General features: G+C 39.9%; 2 protein-coding genes across 3 annotated transcripts; one reads left to right on the plus strand and one right to left on the minus strand.

Annotated features, from left to right (window-relative positions):
* The first annotated feature begins 403 nt into the window (after nt 1-403).
* LOC111576720 (G0/G1 switch protein 2-like) lies at nt 404-2,669 on the plus strand. Its single transcript, XM_023282556.3, has 2 exons — nt 404-455; nt 1,411-2,669. The coding sequence occupies exon 2, from the start codon at nt 1,449-1,451 to the stop codon at nt 1,845-1,847; it is 399 nt and encodes a 132-aa protein (XP_023138324.1). The 5' UTR covers nt 404-455; nt 1,411-1,448; the 3' UTR covers nt 1,848-2,669.
* Nucleotides 2,670-11,786: 9,117 nt separating this feature from the next.
* ldlrad2 (low density lipoprotein receptor class A domain containing 2) lies at nt 11,787-25,877 on the minus strand. Of its 2 annotated transcripts, none has more exons than XM_023282562.3 (5): nt 25,649-25,877; nt 20,705-21,190; nt 18,714-18,863; nt 18,403-18,540; nt 11,787-13,893 (listed from the first exon to the last, which is right to left on the minus strand). In XM_023282562.3, exons 1-5 carry the CDS (start codon nt 25,752-25,754, stop codon nt 13,589-13,591), a joined length of 1,185 nt encoding a protein of 394 aa, XP_023138330.1. In that variant the 5' UTR covers nt 25,755-25,877; the 3' UTR covers nt 11,787-13,588. The 2 variants fall into 2 exon arrangements, with proteins under 2 accessions (XP_023138330.1, XP_023138329.1); XM_023282561.3 differs by having other exon boundaries at nt 18,403-18,543.
* Between the last annotated feature and the right edge of the window lie 902 nt (nt 25,878-26,779).

Consider the following 26,779-nt stretch of genomic DNA (forward strand, 5'->3'; position numbering starts at 1 on the left):
CATTAACAATGTCTACACTGGATTTATCATTCATTTCATGTTATCGTCATTGAAAAAAATGCTTTTCTTTCAAAAATAAGGATATTTCTGACCGACTCCAAACTTTTAAACAGTAGTGTAAATTCCTTAGTTGACCAGCTGCTATATATGTACTCTAAGTTCTGAGATTTATGCTGTGACATTATTTCCATATTAGATAGTATTAACTACAGACACTGTTGTTAAGTATCAGTGGGGACATTAGAAACAGTGTTGACTGTGTGATAGCCAATAGCCACACAACTGGGTCAAAGGTTCTGGCTCAGAGCCCCCTATGACTTCATGAATATTCAGCTGCCATCACCATGTGGGTGGAGAGAGTGGGGCTATAAATGACCACAGTATCCTGTGAAGGTGTGTTCTTATTGCAAACTGGAGCTTGGAAGGAGAAAGAACCTACAACAGACTGCTTCACAGTAAGTTGCTGTTTCTCTCTATCAAGGCATTGGTAAAAACTGTATAGTGCAGTGGGGCATTAGAAATTAGTTGCATTAGTGCATTTTCAAATAGCTCAGAACTACGAAGCCCACAAACACATTTGTGTCAAAGTTTTGTTTACGTTGAGCTTGTTTTTCTATTTGTTCTAAAACTGGAGGTTAGTTAGTTACTATTAACCAAAGTGGTCAGTTTCTAAAGCTATGAGGGTTCTTCAAAAAGTTCTCAGCCTCACCTGAACACATGTGGTCTAACTCCCATTTTGTGGCATAACTGTATACTATAAAGTCTTATATCAGAGTCCCCAAAAAGTCAGATGTTTGAAGCAATCTGAGGAACGAGGTGAGGGAAGCTTTAAGCTGGCTGCTGCCTCCATCCACACAGCACAGGAGGCAGAAGCTTTGAAGTGTCACTCCATGAATCTTACTAACCCAGCCTGCACTTCTATCTGCCTCCAAACTCAACTTGTGTGGTCACTATTTTCAGAATGATGATGAAGTCATTAATGCTGTTGATCAAGATGGGAACTTCTGTGAAGAGATAAGGAAGTTTGATCATCAGTGGACTGACTGCATTCAAGTTAAAGGAGACTATCTAAAAAATGGAAAAACAATCTTTCTCTTGTAATGTTTTCTTGGTGAGGTCAAGAATTTTCTGAAGTACCTTCACTCATAGTTATGGCTGTGCATTTAACAATAAAGTAAAGGCAACATTTAAAGATTTGTAATTTCAATTCTAACATTGCAAGCTCCAAAAAAAAAAAAAAAAAAAAAAAGATTTAGTGTAAGTAAAACAGAAATCTTCCCTTTAGAGAGGATATAGTTTTACAAGTGTGGCAGTTTTAAAGTTAAATAAATTTATGAATAATGCCTTTGTATTATTTATGAATAATTGTATAAATGTTGTATAAATTATCACTGTGCCTCATTTCTATAGGTCCACACACAACATCTTGTCTCTCAGCTCAAGCAGACATGGTGGAAATGGAAAGCATTCAGGAGCTGATCCCGTTTGCCAAAGAAATGCTGAGCCAGAAGCCCAGCCGAGGTCTGCTGAAGGTCTACTTGGTGGGCTCTTTGTTTGCAGTCCTGGGGACAGTGGTTGGGCTGGTTGAGACGATGTGTCACCCCTTTCTCTCCAGTCAGCCAGTGGATGCAGAGATGCTCCTCATGATAGCCAGGGAGCACAGAACTGTTGAATGTGAGACACAGTGCAGCCTGGGAGACCAGCGGGAGGACGAGGAGGACGAGGAGGACGAGGAGGACGAGGAGAAGTTTGCTCATGAAAATGGGGCCAAGGCTGAGAGCACGAGTGTTTCCAAATGTCACAGACTGAGCCAACGAAGCCTCACCAACCGGCTGCACGCTTCTTAAAGCCACAGGGTCAAACCGAAGGGACTGGAGATATTTACAAGGAGGCTGCTCCTGCCACACCACTGAAGTGTGCAACCTGCACACAGTCTGAAGCTTTACAGATGGATGAATGAGAAGCACATGGGCTGCCATTCCGTCCAACTTATTAATAATTACACCTTCATGTGCTGCTACTAAATTTGTGTGTTTTTATGCATTGGGCACACATGAAAGGATCCAGCGACTCGGAGCAGTTGAGACATTTTGAAAGGCTGATCGCGAGGACATGTAAATCACGTTGATAACATCGTATGTTGTATAGGTGAGGTGGAACATGAAAAATATTCCGGTTTGAAAATGGAAGAATGCATGTCATAGAAGGTGCATATTCCTCCCATGAGTAAACGTCCTGGAACAAGTGGCGACCGATGATAGTTCACAGTAATGTGGTCAGAGTTACAAGATGTGAAAAATCTGAATGAGCGCACAAACCAAATTTAAACACAAAGTTTGGTTTCTAAAAGAAAAAAGAGTCCGGATTGCATGAGGATTCTTGAAGTGGTAGAGTCTGCAGTTAGTCTGGTTGCAGTGAGCTGCTGTGTAGCTCCACCTGTTGTCTGTTATCTGAACTGCAACTCAACCTACTGGGTTGCAAAGAGTGGCAGGTTTTTTGTAAATATTGTGTTATGTGCAAACACTGTAAATATACAGTCTTTTTTCATACAAAGTTTGTTTTGGTTATTAAATCTGGCTTGTCCTGGTTTGCCTCCTTTAAGCACCACATACAGGTATGGCTTGAACGAATATAGACCACATTTGTTTGAATAAACCTGTTGGACACCACGCTTTTATCTTGTTCATTTTTTTGTTTAATAATTCATAGTTCCAGGCCCATTAAATTTAAATCAACTATTTAATGCTTCTAGGTAAAAGACATATACTCTGAAAGAATATTTAATGTACATGGATTGGTGCATATCTACATTAAAAAACTGTCTGAACCACAGCACTGACTGGGTGCTGTTTCTATTGCCCCCAGAAAACAAACAAACAAACAAAAAAAAGCAACAGGAAACTACGGCAAGATTTTCCACCCCAACAATAATCATTTATATTTATATGACACAGAATGATGAGCGTGTTGCACATTTTTACACTAAATAAATTAAAATTTATTTAAAAATATAATTTTTGTGCATTAAGTGTGACACAGCTGAATGATCTATCAAGGGAGAATGCTTTTATGCATCACTGGAACATTAAGGTAAGTTTGTACTAGTCATCTGCCTTTACATGTCATACACATACTGCAAGTTTTATACAGAGTATGGGTGGTGCAGTAAAATCATTTCATCTTTTTCCTTTGACACTACCAGCATTTTTTCTAACTAACATTCTGTTTTTGTGACACGCTTTAATGAGATGTACCATCTAGCAATGAGTGTATTAACCCAAGACTCTGAAAATGCAATGCAGTACTCTGTTGAATTTAAACAGATTTGATGAGGCTTTTTTGATGCTGACCAACAGGGAACAAAATCAGTTCATTTCAAAGTGTAATTGGATCTCTGTGTACAAAGGTAACTAAATACGGAGCCCCGGAAGGGACATGGAGAGGGAAAAAAAATAGAGATCTTGTAAAACTTTCTTGGGAAAAGTTTTTGCGAGATCTCGCAAAAGTCACATCAATCTTATTGGATGTTTGGTCTTATGAGAATCACAAGTTCACAACCTGCAACGGAGGAGCTGCTATGGAGGAGGATTTGGAGAAATTCCTGCGGTCAAGAGACGTCCCTCAAGAAGATATGGACAAACAAACGGCCGTAGGTACCGCAGTAACACACATATATATATATATAATGAATTCAACAGTGTTAATATAAAAGTACAAACATGGATTCAAGATTTAAATTATTAACATTTTAAAATCTTTCTTGTCACTGTCCTTAATTATAGCAATAAAGATTTAAAAATGAAGTAACAACAGTAGTAGTAGTAATTTAAGAAAACAGCCTCAGCATGTTTTTGGACTGTGGGAGGAAGCCGGAGAACCTGGAGAATGCTATCTATGGCATGCTCACTTTACTTTTCATTCCTAAAACATTTGCACAGTACATCCTGAGACAAACACCAAAGAAGAGGCTGCAGGTGATGCGGCAGCCTGTTCGGCAGCGTTTTAGCCCTGTGTCCACTGAACTGTTACCAGTTAGTCTGAGATCATACTATCTGCCAGGGAGTTCACTGTGATCGTCTCCATTGTTGTTTACATTCCTGGCGGTGAACTAACGGACGAAGGAGCCAAATTTTCAGCTCGGTTTGTAACAGCCAATGGGGCGGTCGGATCTCAAAATTAATATCCGGATACCACCGTCAGGACCGAATATTCGGATATTCGGGTCCAGCCCTACTGGATATGTCTAGGTACAATGAAACGGTCCTGACACCGTCTGTGTCAACCATAGATACTGTGCAGGACACACTTCAGTGCTGACTGTTTGCACTGTGCCCTGCTGTTTTGATGGCTGACCACAGGGTTTATGGGGTCACAGAATGTTTCAGCTGAATCACTGACACACTCAGCAGCTTGGCTTCCTGAGATAGCACAGCAACAATGGGACAATGCTGCCTGACATGTCATGCCAGTATAACCCAGAGTCTAAGAATAACTTGAGTAGTGGTCTATGTTCAGGTTGAAATCTGGTGACTATAAGCCTTCTGAAACAAATTAAATCAGACTGAGGGATCAGGTTAGACTGATTACACATATAAGTCATTCCCAACCACACTGTTGTACTGCAGCTCTTACATTGCTTCTCTTTATTTCTGTATTCATTTTAGAATTATTATTCCTAGTCTTGTAGTTGTTTACTAGTCAGATGTGCTATTAATGTACCACCAGGACTAAACATATGGGCTAAAGTTAATAATGTCCTTGAATGCAAACTTAAACGTTTTCAGCATGGCTTTTGATGAGACAGTTTTACAGACAATATTTATTTTATTTATTCCTATATTTTATTGTATTTTTTTAAAAAAAAATATGCTATTCCATCTCATTGATTTTTTGGTCATTGTTTTTTTATCACTGTCATTTAGTTCTAATAAATTTAGTTTATTTTCAAATTATTATTCCTTTAAAATGATCTCTAGTTTCATGGCTTTTACTATGCTCTGTTAAGAATCAGTGTCAGATGATCTGCCGATCAAAATTTGTTACTTTACTTTAACTGATTTTAAAGAATTAGATTAGAATTATTAAATTAGAAGATATAATATAGTTTAAGGCTTCTCTTTAATGCCGTAGATCTGTGAGACCTTCATCAAAGTGCATGCCCAGAAACCTGAAGGCAGGAACCCTTTCCACACAATCCCTGTTGATGGTTAGAGACTTTAAAGCTATTTTTATGGCCTTATTTGACAGGGTAGTGAAGTTGCTGTGAGCTGGAATCGAACTCAGGCCGTTGGCACGTTTACCCTGCACACTCCCTCGGTACACATCAAAGTCGCAGCGTATGCCTGTGATTCCTGTTCTTACCCAAATCTTGAAGCCCCAGGGATGTGGTTTCACATGCATGTATTGTCTGATTCCACTAAACTTCCCCTTTAAAGGAATCATAGTTTCATCCACAGAGTTATGCTCTGCAGGCATTTCTCATTTTCTGAATGCATCCAACCGTGGCCTAATCTTCCAAAGTTTGTGCTTCTTCTGTTCATCTGAGGCAGTGAGTTTGTTGACAAAGTGGATGGATGAAAGCAAATACTGGAAACAATTTCGAGACATTACATCAGCTACAGGGTTATCCTTTAACCTTAACCCCATAACCTATATGGAATAAATAAGTAGCACTCATAAAAATGTTGCATTTTTGCAACATTGAAAGAAGTCCCTAAAAATCACATGCATTGTACTTAAAAATAATAATAATTTGAGCTTTCTTCACTCTTTAAGATGGAGAAAAAAACCACTACAGGTCAAATACTTACTTAAATAGTTAGAAGAACCAGTGACCTGGATATGTACCTAGATATCTTGTGTGAGTGCAGAAATTCACTTGTATCTTCCTGATTAAACTGTAGGCCTGTGATCAAAAGACTGTCTCGGTTGTGGATGGGGTTCGCACGGCCAGACTTAATATCAGCCACTAAAAAGAGCGTTGAGCCACTGCGTCTGTGCACACTGCCACCATCTTGTTGGTTTCTAAGACTGTGCACATGGATGTTAGTGCTGTAGAAAATAAAAGCTGGGTAAACACAATTAAGGTTCATTTCCTCATTAAATGGTTGAAGTCCTATTCTGACATTAATGCTTATTTTGAGAAGTGACCTTGTGTCAACAGATTTGAAAAAAAATACGGATGCTTCAGCTGCCCAACTTGCCAATTTAACTAGGGGTCAGAAAGTCAATTACAGAAAGACAAATCAAACTGAAAAAGGGGTTGGGAGAGATTTTTTTCTCTGTCTTTCATAGAAACAGGGATGGACTTGAAAGGTTGCCACTGGATACCAGAAGCAACACACACAGTGTGAAGCTGCTGACTCTTTGCCAAGCCCTAGTGTCAACCGAGCAGCCTGTGAGTCAGATGAAGAAGAACCTCAGGGACTGCACAGTTGTGTAGACCAAGACATGACTACATCCTGGTTTAAACTGTCAGCTTGGTTTTAAAACTAACCTGTGTGTCACAGAGAGCAGCAGTAGTTGTTTTTAGCCAGCTGAAAATGCATCTAATAGATTAAGAGAGCTCATCAGTAACAGCCTGTCTTAGTAAATGGAAGCCTCCTCAGCTTCTGCTGTAATGGCGCTGCATCTGGTTTCAGTTTTATTTTGTGTATGAATCCTTTGGCACATCCGACTTCCTGTACTTGTATCTCTGGTGCAATCAGAGGTGTTGCATTTGGTACCGTATGTGAGTTCTGTGGAGCAGGGGGGGTCACTGGGACTTGTAGCAGGAAGGACTTTGTTACCCTAAATACACACATTTAGAACAACAAACAAGTCTAGCCCTAGCAAAGCAGCACCTGACTCAACCACCATAAATGAGCCTGTAGTTGAATGTTCAGCATGAGTCACTGTGACATGCAAAGATCCCATAACTAGTATTAACTGTTCTGAATACATGAGGAAAGTCACTATAGGCTTAGCAAGTTCACATGTAGGAAAGAGAGTCTGGTACATGCTCACTGGAAAAATAGAAACAGATTATCCATCCATCCATCCATTATCTATATACCGCTTAATCCTCACTAGGGTCATGGGGGGGGCTGGAGTCTATCCCAGCTGACTCAGGTGAAGGCAGGGGACACCCTAGACAGGTCACCAGTTTGTCACAGGGCTACATACAGAGACAAACAATCACTCTCACATTCACACCTACGGGCAATTTTAGAATGATCAATTAACCTCAGCATATTTTTGGACTGTGGGAGGAAGCCGGAGTACCCGGAGAAAACCCACGCATGCACAGGGAGAACATGCAAACTCCATGCAGAAAGATCCCAGGAAAGCCGGGACGTGAACCAGGGATCTTCTCGCTGCAAGGCGAAAGTGCTAACCACTACACTACTGTGCAGCCCTAGAAACAGATTAACCCGTGTCTATTAAGCTTGAAGCTTGTTTTATGCTTGGCGTGTCCGTGTGGTCCGTGCAGATGAATTACATCATTTTAGCAGCCACGCCCCCTCACACGGCCCTTATCAGGCAAAAAAATTTCTGTGTCATGCATCTCCAAAGTTTTCTAACAACGCAGGTGGAGACGTGGAAAACTGGTGGAAGAACAGGAGCTCCTAGCAGAAGAAGTTCAGAAATACACTCATGTATGCTATTCATCACACAGATATCACCATGAAAACTGGGGTTTGAACAATTCATGGCCTGAAATTAAAACTAACTGTTGAAATGCAACTATTTGGTAAAATGCCATGTTGTAAATGGTGTAAACGATGGCAAACTTCTTCTACTGTAGTTTAGTACTAGAGTAGACCAGGTAGACGTATGTTTACGATACACTGCCCCCTGCAGGTTGGGAGCAGACGCTGCATGGAGTATAAAAGCCACGGTCTTTCAAGTGGATTTCCAAGCGTCTCATTTCTGCGCGTCATGTTCACGTGGAAAGCATAACCCAGCCTTGAGCTGTGGCAGGAGTGTATGGGTTTGTTTTCCAGTGGCTGGGTGTGTATGGCTCTTACTGGTGCAGCTGCAGTAGTGTCTGGAAGGACATCAGCGTTTCGTAGTCCCGTTTCAATCTGTAAAGCCAGTGTAGTAGCCTTAGCTAAAGTCAAATCTGGTTGCAGCAGCAGTCTGTCCTGTATGCGTGTATTAGCAACACACTCTATCAGTTTATCATGAAGCATTTGCTCCTCCATATCTCCAAATTCATTTGTTGTCATGCTGCTGCCAGCTCATGTAGTGAAGCCAGGAACTGGTTAATAGTCTCGTTGAGTCTTTGCGCCCTTTTACAAAATTTGTGACGTTCTGCAACTACATTCACTTTGGGAAGAAAATGCTTTTTCAGTCCGTCCACAGCAGAAATCTAGGTAGTACCTGTATCATGTAAAGCATAAAACAGTTCCTCTGTGCCCAGTGCATGGAGAAGAATGGCACGTTTTCTTTCGTCAGGCCTGCTATTCCCTGTAGCATGGATGACTAGCATGTGGCTCTCAAACAATTTTAGCCAAGTAGGAAAAGCAATAGCAGGTTCGCCAGGGTGGGGCAAGAACGGTGCAGGTAAAGGTACAGAAACTACCTTCCTCATTGCCAAAAATGTGGTTTTTCAGTTTAGGAAAATAAAATAACCAGCGAAGAAACTTCATTGCTTTATTTTTTCCCCCTTCTCACTGACCACAACCACCTGTGCATCACCTTAATGTGCTCAGTAGTGCCCTCTGGTGGCAGCTTATTGTAACTACTGAACACAACAATTTGTTGTTGCCATTTGGCCTCCAATCCTGGGAAGTTTCTTCAGCTGCCAAATCCTCCACTATGTTCACCACCTCTTCCATAATCGTCTTGTGTGCTGTTTGCTTCTGAGCAGGTACACTGGATTTCTGAGTGGTGGATTCCTCACTGTGCACATTTGATCCACTGTTGACAAAAGCAAACAACCTTAAGGCTGCTACAGGGGAAGCAAAAGAGGAGGGCTGCTTGTTAAGAGGTTCCAAACACAGAGTCACTGTCTCAGCAGTGAAATGATCTGTGGAAACAGTTAAATGTTCAATGAATACAATGACAGTGACACACATGCATGTCTGAGTGTGAGTACATTGAGTCTGTGTATACTATGCTTGGTGTGTGTGTGTTGGTTCATGAGTATTCAGATGTATGTGAATTCCTGTACCATCTCAGAGAAAGCAAGAAGGATAAAAGAGTCTGCATGCTTGTGTATGCTGCAGCCTGGCAACCTGAGGGTCTGAAACATAGTGTTTGTTTAGGCATATGGCCTTATGCCTCACCAAAGACACAAGTCAGAATCACTAAAAAGACGGTGCAGGGGGCTCTGTGTAATATTGCTACACAACACACAGTGTGGCAGAGTGAGGAAAGGTTATGGAGCTACTCCATCTACAGGATGCCACAAAGAAAGTTTGCCTCGTGGACACATGAACCCTCACATGGAACATCAATCTGGGTAAACGAACGAAGAAGAAGAAGAACAGATGGGGACTGACTTCACTGTACTTTTTACTGTCCATAGAGGTTGGGAAAGAACAGAAGATACTGCTAGAAAGACATCAACCACCTGATTTACCTCACTGCAAAAACTTTTGTATGATTCATATTATTCTGCCTCACCGGATGTGGACTCCAGACTAAAAAGCATGCCACTGGCCACACACAGCTTTCTCCTCCATTCCTGTTATCTGTGTGTTACTGTTTTGAAAATCTCCTTTACCACAAGAGCAACCTCCGATGTACCACGATCAAAACTGAATTTTTTGCTGAAGATTTGGCTGATTCAGTAATGCAGCCCTGTTAGTATTTTTTCCAGTGAATTATCTGTTTTAATGACAGTGTGTCTCTCCCTGAGTACAAATGTTTCACCAAAGCAATTCCTGCCATTACTAACTTAGTAACTTAGCCTTGCCAAATATGATTGTGATTGGTTTAAAGAAATATAAACATGCCAAAGCATCGTTTCCCCTATAGCAGAATGATAATGAGGTGCAGCCAGACTGTTCTACATCATGCTGTGTCGGAGCCAGAGAATGGTCTGACTATGCAAGACTAGATTCACATAAAGAAACTATGCATTTGTAGACACCCCTCTCCATAGTACTTATGTGTACACTACCATTCAAAAGTGGACACATCTTCTCATTCAATGCTTTTTGTTTATTTGTATTATTTTCTAGATTGTAGATTAATACTGAAGATGAACATTTTTTTTGTTTGCAACATACTTCCATATGCATTCTTTCATAGTTTTATTGTCTTCAGTATTAATCTACAATATAGAAAATAATTAAATAAAAACCACTGAATGAGAAGGTGTGTCCAAACTTTTGACTGGTAGTGTATGTCTGGGGCTATGTTTTCTGGTTTTGGCTCGGTGACATTTTGTTTTTTTCATCTGGAGTGTCAGAAACTTTCCTTGGGTGCTTTCTAAGTTTTCCTCCATTCTCTTTTTTGTTGTTGTCATTGCTGCCAATGTACTGAGAAATATAGAGGGATTTACCTGGTGCTGATAGGCTTCATGGTCATGGTGTGAACTGGTTTGGGTGGAATGATGGTTCATTCATACGTAAAAGTCTGATATTCCAACTTTAAGACAACATCATATGATACAGTGTTTTAGTGTGTTTCCAGTTAGGTGACAACGGGTTGTGTTTGTTGTTTCCTGTGTCAGTGTGACCTAGCAGCTGTACACAAAGCCAGCCTTTTCCAGTTTAGAGTGGAAAAACTTGCAGAGTGCACCTGTTATACTGCAAGAGCAGATGAATACCCATTGTTCTGGAATGACATGTTAAGCAGTCACATGAGGGTGTAATGCTGACATTTCTGCATGTGGAATGAAACTCACAAATATTAAATAACAAACATAAGCTTAGAGTATTCAGGCTGGTACATTTACAACTTGTTTCCAGAGAAGGCATTACAACTCAGTCTCCACAAAATTCTGTTCCTATACAACTAACTAACTAACTATCTTAATCATGTTTTGAGGAAAACACATTTATCTGCTGGATTGTTTGTTTGTAAGGTGTCACAAATATGTTTGGAATCAATGTATTTTTCCAATGTATTTTACTGAGTCACTGTCACTTCCTCTCAGCTAACCAAGCAAATTTTAGCTGGGGCAGGAGTTGTCACCCTGTCACCCACAAAACAGAGACATTTTCAGCATTTAATGAAAGGATCATATTTCAACCTAACCATGACATGTTTCCAAACGATAACCATGTCATTTTGGTGCCCAACCTTAACCACAGCTCAAACATTTAAAGGTGTCTCACAAACCGTGATATTTCCTCGACCTAACCAGAAGGCTATCTGTGCTCTCTTGGCCTCTTGTCCATCATGGGATGGAAACTCTGATCTTCTGGGTGAAAGTCTGGTTAATGCCTCCAACCCTGCCTCCTGCCACCTGACTGGGCGACTTTCCCATCATTTCACAAGTCAGAAATGATGCTTATTTAAAAAAAAAAAAAAATTACCTTTTTTTCAAAACTTAGTTGAGAATTAATTTTAATTGAATTGGAATGGAATTTTGTGGAGACAGTGTTGGTTTAGCATGGACCATGGTCACCATCTAACATGCAAGTATACTACTAGAGTACACTTAGGACTGATGGGTATGTGCTCAGTTGTGCAGATATCTGAGCTCAAAAAAGTACTGGACAAATTGAAAATTTGGCCTGACTGTGGCACCACATGAAAATCAAAAGATCACACTTCACCCTGAGAAGAGCATAAATGTACATGCTCCTAAAAGCTTCAGTAAAAAATAGCTGGACTTCTCCTTGTGGTTCTTTAAGGTTTTTCAGCTTTTATCAAACAGGCTTCTTCGGTTCTCAGAAGAAAAAGCGTAATCTGGAGTACATAAACAGGCATATGCAAGTGTGTACCAAATACAATGGTTATCTATTCAGAGATACAAATCACTCAAAACCACATTTCACTGGCAGTACTCAGTGGTCCTGAGAAACTCCAGGCTGATGAACCAGGTCACTGACCAGATAGCCAGCGCTGCCATTCCTTGGACAGTGCTGCTAATGTGGCAAAAACTTTTAACATCATCAACAAGTTTAAAAAAGCAGATGTGATTCAACAGTCACATGGTGGTAGAAAGTAAGGTCAGAGAGGACTTAATTTACCCCCAAAAATCCTCTTGAGAGAGTCACTTGTCAGTCCACTACCACACAAACTTAACACACTGATGGACAGAAATACAGCCATGATGTACACACTTCAGGAAATGACAACCTTTTCTGGTTTCAGCACTTCATGTGATTATAAAGGAGAAAATGGTGAATACTTATCAAATATTTTTTTGTGAAATAATTGACATTATTATTTCATTGTAAACATAATTTAATTAAACTTAATTTACTTTAATTGTGAAATATGGTCATTTTATCCTTTAATGTTTCAGTTGTAATCCTCAGAAATATGCCCTCCACAGCCACAGCTAGTTCTATGTACTTGAGCTGACAAAGCTTGACTGATTTGAGTTGTTTAATTAGCAAGAATCATGTCCTGTGCTGCACTTTATGCTGTTTTTGCTTTATTCTGTCTTGCTGTTGCTAAGTGACTGTTTGCACTGAACTACACTACATTACCTACACTGCTGCTAATGTCCCTGTCTATCTTATGTTTTGTGTGATATTTTATTGTTTTTATTGTGTTTTTACTGTTTTTTTAAACGTTTCTTTTAAATAGTATTTTATTGTTTATCGTGAACGCTTGTGTAACTGCTGCATAACAAATGCCTTCAAGGGACAAATAATAAAGTTGAAGTTGAAGAACTGTCATGCATTTATTGTGTGCAGACTAGAGCATGTTAGAAGTTCATACTTAATTTCCTTAAGTTGAGCCTAAAGATTGACTTCTAGGCACTAGATGACTTTGTGCTCCATTGTCCACACTTGACACGGCTATTATGAGGAACAACAGCAGACTGCTGGGAGGAGAGGGAAAAGTCTCCAGGGGAGAGCAGCTGTTGTCACCAGGTGGGCGACTCTGGGGCTTTTTTCTCTGCATGTGTCCAGGGCATACTTTTGGTCAAAGCTGTGGATTGGAAGTGTAGTTTCACTGCATAACTAAATGCTGACCTCTAAGACATGGTGAAAACAGCTAACAGACAAGTACAAGAGCAAACACTCCTTAGACTAAAAACTTTGTTCTGAAAACTGATGAAGTTGTCAAACTTCAGAGGCAGCCTCTCAAACACATTATGCTGCCATCATGTCATGTAAGACAATTTCAAAACAGGTCAACTGTGTGCTATCAACAAAAAAGTTTTGAAGTAATTCTAAGAACACTTTCAGATACATTTATGCTTTGATACAATCCATAATCCAACTATACCCTGCTTTACCTTCTCATAGCAACAAAAACAGCAGTCTCACCAGCATTAAAAGCATACAACCCACAGTTTATCCATAAACATGACCCCTATATACAGTCAACATCCCATTCTAGACCACTTCAATCCAACCTTGATTAGAAAGATCCTTGGTCATGTCCATCACTGGTCACAGCTCAGCATTAGCTTATTGTACCCACATCTCTCCATACCAGCGCTGATCAGGTGGACAGTCCCTCAGCTCTACACAGTTGCCGTGGTAACATTTTCCTCAGCACTGTTGGTGGTAGCAGCTGTGCCCCTTGGTGTCCCATTGACCGGTGTGTGTGGGGTGACTTTTGCCAGTCGGTGCTCTTGATTGTGGGTGCAGTTGTGAGTGCAGAACTGGCAGGAAGCACAGGCCGAGTTACAGCAGGGTAAGAAGCGGCAGATGCTGATGCGCCATAGAAACCATCCAGGTGTCCAGCAGCACCAACAGAGCACTGTGCCGCCCGCCACAACACCCAGGATGATGTAGAGAATTAACAGGGACAAGGAGGCAGGAGAGTCTGGAAATAAGAGAGGCAAAATATTATAAAAGACTTATTTTATTTAGCAGCCATATTTAAGTATAGCTACCATTAACAGTGGGAAACACTTAGACAGTGTATCTGGAAAACCAGCTCCCAGTGTGGGCTTGGCAGGTTGACAGCCTCACTTAAAACTTTCCTGTGCAGGTGACCCCAAATCATCTCTTAGTTATGGAATCATATCTTATTGGCCTAGACCTCTGTAGAACTAGCCGTGATGCACTGAACACCCCTCCTCTCTCCTCCCCTTCACTCTACTTACATTTATATACCACAACTGCATATGATTAATTTTGTGTCTTCTCTCCCCCTTCATTTTGGCTTTGTCCTTTCTGTTTCATTCATTCATTTCATTCATTCATTCATTTATTTTTAAAATGGGACAGTTCATATGAATGTGCATTTCCATGTAAATACCAGCGATTGCAGCCATATGGCTAATTTCCATCTCAAGTCCCATTGGCAGATCAAAGATAAAGAATAACATAAAACCATAACTGAACAAAGACATACAAAAAAGAATAACAAACAACAAGCGATAACACATAGTGGACATAACAGACAATAACTGGGGGACCAAGGCAGCTACCAAGCACTCATTAATTAACATTTACACATGATTATATTGCAAATATCCCTTTGTTGCTATTGCACATATCCCTCTATCATTATTGCACATTGCTGTACTACACTCATCCCTCTGTCACTATAACATAAGAGTCCACTACACATGTCCCTCTGACACTGTTACATATAATTGTATTGCACATTTCACATTGTCACTGTTGCACATGATAATATTGCACATTTCTCTTAATCACTATTGCACATATCCCTGTCTACATTACACATAATTACACTATACATGTCCCTTGTAACACTATTGCACATATCCCATTATCACTATCACTCATGATCCTTAAACACTATTATACATGACTGTATTGCACGAAGCCCACGTCTACACATTTAAAACAAATTACACAAAGTCCTCAATAACAAGCCCCATCAATGGACAAACAGATTTACACAGTGTTATGATCACAGATCTTATTTTCCAATAGCCATGCTTTGAGATGTTTCGTAAATGAGTTGAGATGTGGTTGTTCACAAATGGCACTTGGTATAGTATTCCAGGTTTGTGATGCAGGAAAAGAGAAAACTGGCTGCCCAAGAGCACTTTTCCTAAAAGGTGCAACACAATTACCTCTAGAGCTGCTCTGGTTGATCTGCTGGAATTTTTCTTTACAAATTCTTGTAGCGGAGTGGCAGCTTGGCCATGAAAAATTTTGTAAAGCAAAACAGAATCAGTGCATTTTACAATATTATCCGAGTTTAATTGCTCGTATTTCTTAAGAATATAACAATAATGATACATTTTTGTTTTTTTTATCTAGAACCTTTAAGATTTGTTTGTAAACTGTTACGATAGGTTTTATGGTTGTTTTACAGGCCATTGTCCACCCCATTATACAGTACAACATGTGAGACATAATCATTGCATCAAAATATAGTTTAGCTTATTCCAGAGATAAATTATTCTGAATAAATCTAAAACTGGACAGGTTAAATTTCGTCCTATTACTAATCTTCCTCACCTGTTGTTTGAAATGAAGTTGTGAGTCTAAGATAATTCCTAAGCATTTAAATTCTTGTACAACTTTAATTGTTTGGCCTTGTACACAGATATTAGGATTGATTTCTCCATTTGTCTTTTTGGAAAAGTACATATGGACAGTCTTAGAGATGTTAAGATGTAATTGAGAGCTATCAAGCCATTTAAAGACATTACTCATAGCAACTGTCAGCTCTTGGGCAGCTTGCTTTTTGTCTTTTGCGTGAACATAGAAAACTGCATCATCTGCATACATTTGACAGACCACATTTGGTGGAACAACTTGGTAGATTGTTTATAAATAAACTGAAAAGCAGTGGCCCCAGCATCGACCCTTGTGGTACTCCAAGACAGTTGTCATGGTGAAATGATTTTATATCCTGTACTCTAACACACTGTGTCCTTGAAGAAATATAGGAATTAATCCAATTCAAGGCTTTCACTGAAAAATTAAAATAGGATAGTTTTGTCAACAATATCTGATGGTTCACAGTATCAAATGCTTTCCTAAGATCAATAAAAACAGCCCCAATAATGCTGTTTTATAATGTTTCTATGCAGACAGATATCTCTTGCTCTGGAGCAGCATGTTTCTGATCCGTGATTACTGACCTCACTAACCTGCTTAGTTTTATTGTTTATCCTTGCTCACATCTTTAGCTGACGGCCATCCAGCTATGTTGGAGGTATCCCTCTGTTAAAAAAGAGTCTTGCCTCTTGCTTAAACAGTTGTTGTTGCATCTCTCTCTATAATACTGGAAGATCTTGACCTTGCTGTGTAAAGCGCAAAGTATGAATAGAACAGAACATAATTTAAGTGAACTATCTGATTGATCATTAATTATTTCAGCTCTAGGTACTGGTTAGTTCTGATAAGAGGACATTATGAAACCGTCATGTAACGTAATAATCAGCATAAGGCGAACAAGAAGATAAATTTGCAGATCAAGTTTCACAAAGCTATCACAAGAGGACAGAGACCCAAGCACAGTTTTGTCTTTATTGGTGGAGGTGGAACAGCATCACAGCAGTTTACTCTGCCTCCATGATGAAGTTTATTGACTGCAGCAGTTTCACTGAAAACAAGAAAAGCACTCAGAGAGCGCAGTAGTCCGCCAAGGCTGCTCAGTCGTTGCATGAATTGCCACGGATCCCAATAAGTCTGCAGTGGTGGATTTGTAGTAGGATCATGTGATCGTCAGCAGGCGGCTGATGTAGTGTTCACTTGTTGTCATAGTTACAGTGACGTCATGCCGCTATCTCACAATGATACAGAAATCTTTAACAAATCCGTGGATCCAGACTATAAGTTGCATCACTGTCAAAATCTAATGAGATGGTCCTTGTGTCATTTCTGACCTTTCATCCAAATCCGTTAGTCCGTTTTTGAGTAATGTTGCGCACAGACAAATGTACGCTGATTGTCACATAACTCGTATTCCTTGGAGTAATGATGCTTTCTCCTTGGGCAGCAACTTACCCAACTGAAGATTTCAAATTTTACAGAGGATTTGGATTTTGCAATAAGGTCTCCCTGTAATTTTTTTTACAGGATTATCCATTTCAATGAAAGTGCTCATCTCCCTGCAAGCAAATATTCCATTACAACAATTCCACTCGTCACTATTTTTAGGGAACACCAAAGCCACATCCGTTGTTTAGCTCTGCCAAAGATGACTTTGAGGAATTCAAACAAGAGTTCCCCCCTCCCAGCAGATTCACTGTGTGGTGCAGTCCAACCATTAGGTTCTGTAGAATGGGTTGCTTAAGTGAGACTGCACTTAATTGCACAAGGGTTTTCTAATCATCAATGAGCCTTTCAATACCATTAGCTAACACAATGTAGCATTAGAACACAGGAGTGATGGTTGCTGGAAATGTTCCTCTGTACCTCTACGGAGATATTCCATTAAAAATCAGCTGTTTCCAGCTACAATAGTCATTTACCACATTAATAATGTCTACACTGGATTTATCATTCATTTAATGTTATCTTCATGGAAAAAAAAATGCTTTTCTTTCAAAAATAAGGACATTTCTAATTGACTCCAAACTTTTGAATGGTAGCGTACATATAAGTAAATATGCAGTTTTTCACAGAGCCACAAAAACACCAGCCTCAATTTAATGTGTGTCCAGTACAGACATATAGAAATAGCTAACGGTCAGTTCTTTTAAATACACCTAAAGCTGACTAGTCACTTTGACACAGATGATGCACCTGCTCTGTAGAGGTTGATGTAGCCGTACATTAAACAAATTACTGTAATATAAAATGATCCACATATACTGATAGATCCGGAGACCAGAAATGGTTTAAAATTCCATTTTTTATGTTTTTAGAAAACAAAACTAGTTCAACCACAGCCTGTTGGTTCATCAGTGGTCACTCACCAGGGCAGACCAGGGTGCACTGAAATGCATCTCAGCTAATAAAACAGCTAGTAATTTGCACAGCAGGCAAATGTGAACCCCTTTTTTCACTCTCAGTTGAACAGACAGTCAGAGCAGAATAGCCAGACTTGGCCCAGTGTAAAAGTAATCACAAGCTGACGGGTTGGTCCAGACAGTCTCTGTTTGCCCCACTGACATTGGAATCGAGACAGATCACTCAAAAGGCCTCTTTCTGCCGTGACAATCCATCACCATTTATTGGTTTACAAGTCTTTTGGTGAAATTAACAACGCAATGGTCACCACCATTAGTTCTATGTTCCACTATCAGGCCACTGCATCCAAAAAGACACTTAGTTAAATTATTTGCCAACCAACAGGGCATAAACATAGTGCATTACACAGTGAGTTATTTTTGCTTAGAGAGGAAAGTCTTCTTGGCAGGTAAATAATAAATACTATGTCACATTGCTCACTCACCTGTTACTGATTCGTGACTAGGAGCGCTGTCTGGCACGGGACATTTCTTATGAGTTGCAATCGGCATTGTGGGTGGTTTTACAAAGGGTGGGGGTGGAGTTGACATTGGTGGCGGAGGTTCAGGAGGTAAAAGCTGACCTGCTGATGAGTGAAATATTTGGGTCAACTGTTTGTTGTTGTACTTGAAGATACATTTCATACACTTGTTATAGTATTCTAAAATCCTGGGAAATCCTACCAAAAATGGAAGCTTTGGAAGGCCTGCTTGATACCGTATCAGGACCACAACACAGCAGTATCATCCCACTGACCTTTACATCCTGTGGTGAGGTTTTCCTCCAGGTCACTTCCATCACCACAGTTGTCAATGGCTTTGTCATCGCAGACCAGACTTAGAGGGATGCATTTCCCATTCCTGCAGGTGAAGTAGGGCTCACTGCTGCACTCTGATTGGTTAAAACCTAAAGAGAAACATGCCATTCAGCGAGACAGTACATAAGAGAAAGGCTTGAGCCTGATATCTAAACTTTGAGATTATTCATAACTGACGATGAAAGGCACCATGAAGAGAAGTTTTCTTTGAAGATTCTTCATCAGTACAGTGTAAGTCAGTTTTTCAAACAGGCTTGTAATATTGCTCTTACACATGATTTGTAAAAAACAAATCAACCGTAGATAGAAATGTCACTGCAAGAATCACGTAAATCCCAACAAATGTGGCACATATGTTGAAATGTAACATCTAATACCACTGACTGATTAGTTCCAGTTTTATCAGTCAAGTTCATTTTTAAATTAATTGAAAGTATTTACCAAGTTGAGCAATACTTTGTTGTATTTCTGCTATGCCTGTAAACTCTGGATTCCTTTTTAAAAATGGTTAAAAGGTTGGACCCAAATTCAAAGTCTATTATAAATATAAACTGAAGCTTGTATAAGTCTGCACAGTGGCCTCAGTGGTCTGCACTGTTGCCTTGCAGCTAGAAGATCCCCGGTTCGCATCCCGGCCTGGGATCTTTCTGCATGGAGTCTCCATGTTCTCCTGTACATGTGTGGGTTTTCTCCAGGTTCTCCAGCTTCCTCCCACAGTCCAGAAACATGCTGAGGTTAATTGGTGATTCTAAATTGTCTGTAGGTGTGAATGTGAGTGTGATTGTTTGTCTCTATGTGTAGCCCTGTGATAGACTGTTACCTGTCCAGGTGAACCTGTGATAGACTGTTACCTGTCCAGGTGAACCTGTGATAGACTGTTACCTGTCCAGGTGTCTCCTGCCTTCACCCTCATGCTATGTGTCCACTAGAGGCATTTATCCTGCATGTAGACACACCACATCTGAAAATCACCCACTTGGTGGGCGCGTACTTGAGGCCAGTAGCCGGTGTTCAACTCCTGCCGACCTTCTTCTCCAACTGTCCTGCCTGCCCCTGATTGGACAAGCGCATCGACTCGGGAGCTGTCTACTTCTGGATTTCCAGCCACACCAACATGGCGGCTCGGTCACAAACTTTCTCTTTTACTACGAAAACAGTTCAGTGAAAAGTATTTCTGAAAATATTTGACGAAAGTTTCGTGATGTGTCAGACCTCTGCACGCCGCATCGATTTTGCATGAAGTAGAAATGGAGTCTACTTCATACAAATGAGCTGCGGCCCACTCCGGGGAGACGCACCGCATCACAGCTCAAACGCACCGCAACCGGACCGGCATGTAACATGGTGGTTTTACATAGACAATGAATGGGATGTGGGAAATTGCCGGATCTAGTGGACACCTACCTTAAGTCAGCTGGGATAAACTCCAGCGCCCCCGTGTCCTTAATTGTATAATGGAGATAATGGATGGAGGGATGGATGGATGGATGGATGGATGGATGAATGGATGGATGTAACTTGTATTCAGTGTGAGCTCAACTGTGAGAGAAGTCAAGCCCAACTTAATTTACTTTTTTTTTTTTTTTTTTTTAACAATAAACAGTATTTTACCTGGCACTGAATGTGCTATTTTATTCATGCAAAATGAAATGTTAAAATCAGTAGACGATGTAGTTACTGCAGTTATCGATGCAGTTTGCTTGCCTTCCTTCCCTAAGTGTAAATGTAAGATAGAGTTATCCTAATCTGATCTGATTACCTGAGGAGGAAGGAGACTCAAAGTAGAATAGAAATAGAGTGTTTTTAGGACAGGAGACTGCTGTTAGTGTCCTCTTACCTGGCAACAGCTAGTAAGGATTCCCTTCAACACTAAGCCTAACCAAACCTTAACTTTGTTTGCCTATGTCAGAACTAGCTAGATCAGACTTACCCAGTCTGAAGGAAGTGAAGTCCCCCACAAAGTCCACCCTGGGCTGAGTGCCCCTGGTCACCAGCCGTAGGGTCAGGTAGTTTCCTGTGGACAGCACTGGCCGGGGAGGGCTTTTCCCACAAAGAGGAGGCCCAAGGGGAGGTGAGCTCTTGTCCCGACCATCGTAAAACTGAACGTATGAGCCAGCGTGACATGGGTCTCCCAGTGTCTCACCAGAGGTAGGTTCAAGTCTGGGGTTAAGAGGGGCGGAGCCACGAGGGGACTCTGGGAAGAGGGGGGCAGGACTCAGAGGGGCCACTCTAAGCAGGCTGTAGACCAGGAAGAAGCGAAAGTGGAACTGGACCTTGTCTTTCAGAGAGCTGGCCTGCATGGTGAGGTGACAGTCGGTACCCATAGTAACAAAGTAGTACTTCTTGGATTCCTGGTGGGAGTTGACAATCATGCCGTCATCACGGATCGTCTGGCCGCAAAAGTCCACGACATTCACTGACAAGAAAAGAACACCAGAGACTGAATGCTCAGCAACAAACACAGAATAACATGTTTCCATGTTTTACATTACAGAGTAAAACTGACAAATAACATGGGTTGCCCTCTCACTTTGAAGTACTTAAGAATGGTGTAGTAAAAAAAAGGCAGTTTTTCCCTAAACTTCTCTTTCCTTTCCCTGTAGGTACCCAGTAATCATTAAAACGCTGAACACAATCATTTATTTCTACCTTTCTCTAAAATGCCTGCTTGTCACTCCCTTATTCCTCATATCAGTGTTTTCAGTACCACTGTACCAGTATTTTAAGTACTGGTATTTCTCTTGGTACATAATTCATACAGCAAAATGACGCTATAACCTATGTTCTGTATACTGTAAACTGTTATCAGTACAACATACAAATGATTCCTGATGAAAATGCAACCTCCTGATGGTTGTTTACTCTTCAGGTGTTATATTAACACAGTGTTTTCTGATCTTATGAAACATTTAGAAGTTTCTGGTATTTACAAGTCATTTTACAACAATGTTCACTGTAGTCCGGCGGACTGAAAATCATGGGCACTCACTTTAGTTTCAATGATCACAGGCATTTTCATGTTTGTTGCATTGAATTTCTACATTGCTGCCTATATTTTCCGTAGGGTTAAGATTTGTTTTTTATTGTTTATAATTCACTGTTGATCAAGATATCTCCATCCAGAGTTCATAAATAACTTCTGAAATAGTTTCAAAGAACCAAATTAGGTGGACAAAAACAATCGGGATTCTTTTAGACTGCACTATCAGCGTCAAAGTGTGGATATTTAAAGAACAGGCAGCTGGATGACAGGCCTTTACAGACCTTTAACTGTGTTTTAAATGGAACATTTAGTTGATGTTACAGATGAAACTACAACGTATTTTGATTTTGCTCAAACTGTCAGTGTAAACCTGGTCTGCTAAGTCAACCATATGATCCATGTGGTGGTAGTTTGAGAAGCAGTTCATGGCTCATCCACAGACACAACCAGGATGCATGGTTGGACAGATCCTGCTCCAACTGCCCCTGACTAGCCACCCACCGCCCCTTGCCTCTGGGCCACAGGCCAGAGAATGAGAAAATTTATGACCACCCCTGGAGTTTATTAGCTCCGTTTCCCTGGGAGACAACTAGATCCGCCTGCACTGACCTCCAGGAATGTCCAAAAAGCCCGGGAGCCCCTGTTGGTGGGAAACGCTCATCCCCTCCACACTGAGCAAGTAAATACAAAACCTTGAGGGCACACCATCCAAAACATGGGCGACCGAAGGCGCTGAGTCCTCAGTAAAGAATTTTACATGCTGAAAGTTCAACTCCTTTTAAACCCAATCATTGTAAATGGAGTCAATTTCAGTGAACAAATCCAGAGGGTTAAGGTCCTAAGTGACACACTGTAGTGAGAAATGTCTCTGAGACGGCATTGTGTGGAAAAGGGCACCAGCCTCACAGTCCACGCATGTCATCCTAACACTGGCGTCAAAAGTGTAGGGTGTATATTATTCTACACCTCGTACTTTACACAAAACCAGGCATATAAACACAACAAAAAACATGCAGGAATAAACTATCCATGAATATATAATGGCTATCATTATGTAATGTCAGAATGATATTATTGTATATTGTAATATCATTTCAAAAACACCATGGCAGTAAGTCTTATTGTGTTCCATTTCCAACCATCAAAGAGCTTACAGAAGCTCTTTGATGGTTGGAAAACTTCTGAAATTTCACTGTACATTTTGTCATAATACCCAACTTTATTACTTTACACTTTAAACATTTTGAATCTTTATTTTATTACTTAATGAGAAAACTACCAAAACAATTCTGTCAGAAAAAATGTCCCTAGAGCCATACTAAAAAAATAATAAAGAAATACAGGGTGTCCCTAAAGTCTGGACACATAGGAAATCTCATTAACTATAATTTTTTGCCTCCACAGATTAAATATGGCTTTGTCGAAAGAAGAAAGAGTTGAACTGGTACTTCTCAGTGGACGTGAAGGATGGACGTATGGAAAGATAGCAGATGAATTTAATGCACGTCATCCAAGGAGGATTCCACTTAGCTTTTCCATGGTAGTAAAGGTGGTTATAAAGTTTTAAGAAACAGGTAGTGTCATGGACAAACCCCGTTCTGGATGACCAAATGTATCAGCCAAAACAAAAGAATTGGTCATGACTAAAATTCATGCTAGCCCCAAAAAATCACTTCCCTAACCCAAACCCTACTCACCCTAACCCTATCTTTTGATATGTCCATCCTGTCCATCAAGGAGTTATGTGATGATCGGCATTGGTTTGTCTGTCTGTCTGTCTATCTGTTTGCAACATTAATCAAAAATGGACTAATGGATTTGGATGAAGTTTTCAGGGAAGGTCAGAAATGTCACAAGGACCAAGTGATTAGATTTTGGCAGTGATGCGGCTTCTAGTCTGGATCCATGGACTTGTTAAATGGCAACATGTTCAGCTCTTATCTATACACTCCCATTCAAAAAATTTGGGGTCACCCAGGCAATTCCATGTTTTCCATAAAAACTCCCACGTTTATCCATGTGCTAACATAACTGCACAAGGGTTTTCTAATCATCAATGAGCCTTTCAACACCATTAGCTAACACAATGTAGCATTAGAACACAGTGACCCCAAACTTTTAACAAATACTGTACATATAATATACAGTTTTTCACAGAGCCAGAAAAACACCAGCCTCAATTTAATGTGTGTCCTGTACAGACATACAGAAATAGCTAACGGTCAGTTCTTTTAAATACACCTAAAGCTGACTAGTCACTTTGACACAGATGATGCACCTGCTCTGTAGAGGTTGATGTAGCAGTACATTAAACAAATTACTGTAAAATAAAATGATCCATATATACTGATAGACCAATAATTTAACCACTACATTGTTGCTACCAAAACCAAAATCAACCAGCTGGGTCAATATATAATTGCTGGACTTTTTGTAACATAGTTGCCATTTTTGCTGTTTTCAGGCCTCAAACCAACATGGCCGCATTTTAAGAAGAAGATTCTTCTAACTATTATATATACAACCGAGTAAACTTGAAACTGAAAGTTATTTCTAAAGATATTGTAGTAAACCTGTTGACTACTTTATATTAAATAACTCAGAAAGCCTTGGAGTCTGGCCAGACTTTTCTTCAGGAGGAAATGACATCATGTGGAGCAGGTCATGTGATCTGGAATTAACACACTTCCTGGAGAGGTGATTTTGTAATGGGGAACTTAGTGGAAAGGGATTTAATTTGTTATTTTCCACATAAAATTTGATATATTGCCAAAAAAGAAATATCTGTCATGATTATCTCAACTGAATAAAAAGAACACAATCCAAACTATTTCTGAGTCAGCTCATTTTATTATTGTTCACCTCATTAGAAGGTGGTTGGTATTAAATTCAGACAGTTATTTAGTTAACATTTTAGTGATATCCAGTCATTTTTTATTAATAAGGGATTGTTTCCATAATAAATAATTATGGAATTTGTAAAAACATGATTATAATGAACATACGAACATTTTTTTTATTTTACTTTTAATAAAAATGTATGCAAGATATATCCCACGGACTTCAAAAGTCCCTCGGTTATATATTGACCTCGACAAATTTTGAGTCATTTTGGACAAATTTTGAGTCTTTTGAATCGTTTCTCATAATTTTGGATCATTTTTGTGTCTTTTAGATAATTTTCAAGTCATTTAGGGCAAATTTCATGCCATTCTGGACTAATTTTTTGTAATTATGGATCATTTTCAAGTAATTCTGGACGAGTGAATGTATATTTGCTGGAATTTTTGCAACATAGTTGACATTTTAGTGATAGCCAGTCATTTTTTATTAATAAGTGATTGTTTCCATAGTAAATAATTATGACATTTGTAAAGACATGATCATAATGAACATTAAAAAAATATTTATTTTATTTTTATTTTTAATAAAAATGTATGTAAGATATATCCCATGGACTTCAAAAGTCCCTTAGTTATATATTGACCCAGCCGTTTCCAGCTAGAATAGTCATTTACCACATTAACAATGTCTAGACGGGATTTCTGATTCAATTAATGTTATCTTCATTGAAAAAAACTGCCTTTCTTTCAAAAATAAGAACTTCTAATGACCTCAAACTTTTGAACGGTAGTGTCCCTAACCCTAACCCCGTATTCATGTATTTTGTGGGTTTTCTCAGATTGTGAACAGACATTTCGTGAACATACAGAAACAGTAGGTAGATTTTAACTGCTGCTGTTCGACTACTGTTCTAAAACGTTCTGCTGTTTGCAGCTTAAACACTAACAGGGTTTATTCCGAGCGTTGGCCATTGAGAAAACGAACTGCGGACACTGCAAGTGGCCCTTTCATGGCGATCCAGAGCTCGTCCATCAGGAGAGGACTTACCGGTGTCTATGGCTGAGCTGCGGAGAGCCGAGAAGCAGAGCAGGAGGAGCGACAGCTGGAAGACACGCAGCCTGCAGACCTCCACCTCCATCATCCACACCGACATGGCAGCTCACAGAGGAGGCATCACACTCACTCCAACTTCACACCAACTCCTCACATCTGGCCACAATGAAGAGCGCAGCAGCAGCCCATCCGCTCTCCATCATACTCCCCGGCTTTTATTCCAGTCCAGCCTCCCCTCGGCCCCCTCAGTTTACGTATCCTGTCATCACCATGACGACAACCAACCAAGCAGCTGTCAAACCAGGCAGAAAAAGCTGGGTTTCCAGTAAACATCCCACTTGATGTAAACCTTATTAAGTCCGTGTCCATGCTCCCTTTTCTGAAGACCCATTCAAATATTTAGGCGTAATCAAGTATGAAATTTTAGCTAAAACAATTACCACCCATCAAATTTCAGATAATCCATGTACAAAATACTAAAACATGCAGTAGCTGTGTTCTTGTCCTGAGAACAAATCTAACAAAACCAGGAGAAAAGAGTGTTTGAAAATGTTCTTAAAATACCAAATGATTCTGGAGTTCTCCCTAAAATGACATTTTTCTCTTGTCCCACCCCCCGATGACCAAACGGAATCTCAAATAAAGCAGTGAAAAGGAAATTTCCTTTTTTTGGTATTATAAATCAACATAATATTTTAAAGTATAATTATTATGCATGGAGCAGGTGTCCCACAACAACCCTGTTCAAGATGTTTTTGTCGTTTTGTGTCTCGTTCTCATATTGTTTCTCATCTTTCTCATTTTGTGTCTTTTTTTTGTCATTTTCTGGGCTGTTTCTGTCATTCTGTGTCTCGTTTTTATCGTTTTGTGTTATTTCTGTCATTTTCTCGTTCTGTCTTGTTTCTGTCATTTTGTGTCTGTTTTTTGTCTTTTGTGTCTTGTTCTTCTCATTTTTTGTCTTGTTTTTGTCATTTTCTGTCCCATTTCTGTCGTTTCGTGTCTTATGTACGTATGCCATTTGTCTCTTGTCCCATCCCTCTGATGACCAAACTGAATCTCAAATAAAACAGTTAAAATGAAATTAAAATCCCCATTTTTTAGTATTATTTTTTTCATTGATGTCTC

The sequence above is a fragment of the Amphiprion ocellaris genome, chromosome 5 (assembly GCF_022539595.1).
Source record: "Amphiprion ocellaris isolate individual 3 ecotype Okinawa chromosome 5, ASM2253959v1, whole genome shotgun sequence".
NCBI lineage: Eukaryota > Metazoa > Chordata > Actinopteri > Pomacentridae > Amphiprion > Amphiprion ocellaris.

Bases quoted from the DNA above. Each gene is read 5' to 3' on its own strand.
- LOC111576720 (XM_023282556.3), top strand. From the start codon at position 1,449: ATGGTGGAAATGGAAAGCATTCAGGAGCTGATCCCGTTTGCCAAAGAA.
- ldlrad2 (XM_023282561.3), bottom strand. From the start codon at position 25,754: ATGTCGGTGTGGATGATGGAGGTGGAGGTCTGCAGGCTGCGTGTCTTC. The intron at 18,864-20,704 runs GTAAGTCTGATC...GTTTCTCTTTAG, and splicing joins CTTCACTTCCTTCAGACTGG to GTTTTAACCAATCAGAGTGC. The intron at 13,894-18,402 runs GTGAGTGAGCAA...TCTTATTTCCAG, and splicing joins TAGTCACGAATCAGTAACAG to ACTCTCCTGCCTCCTTGTCC.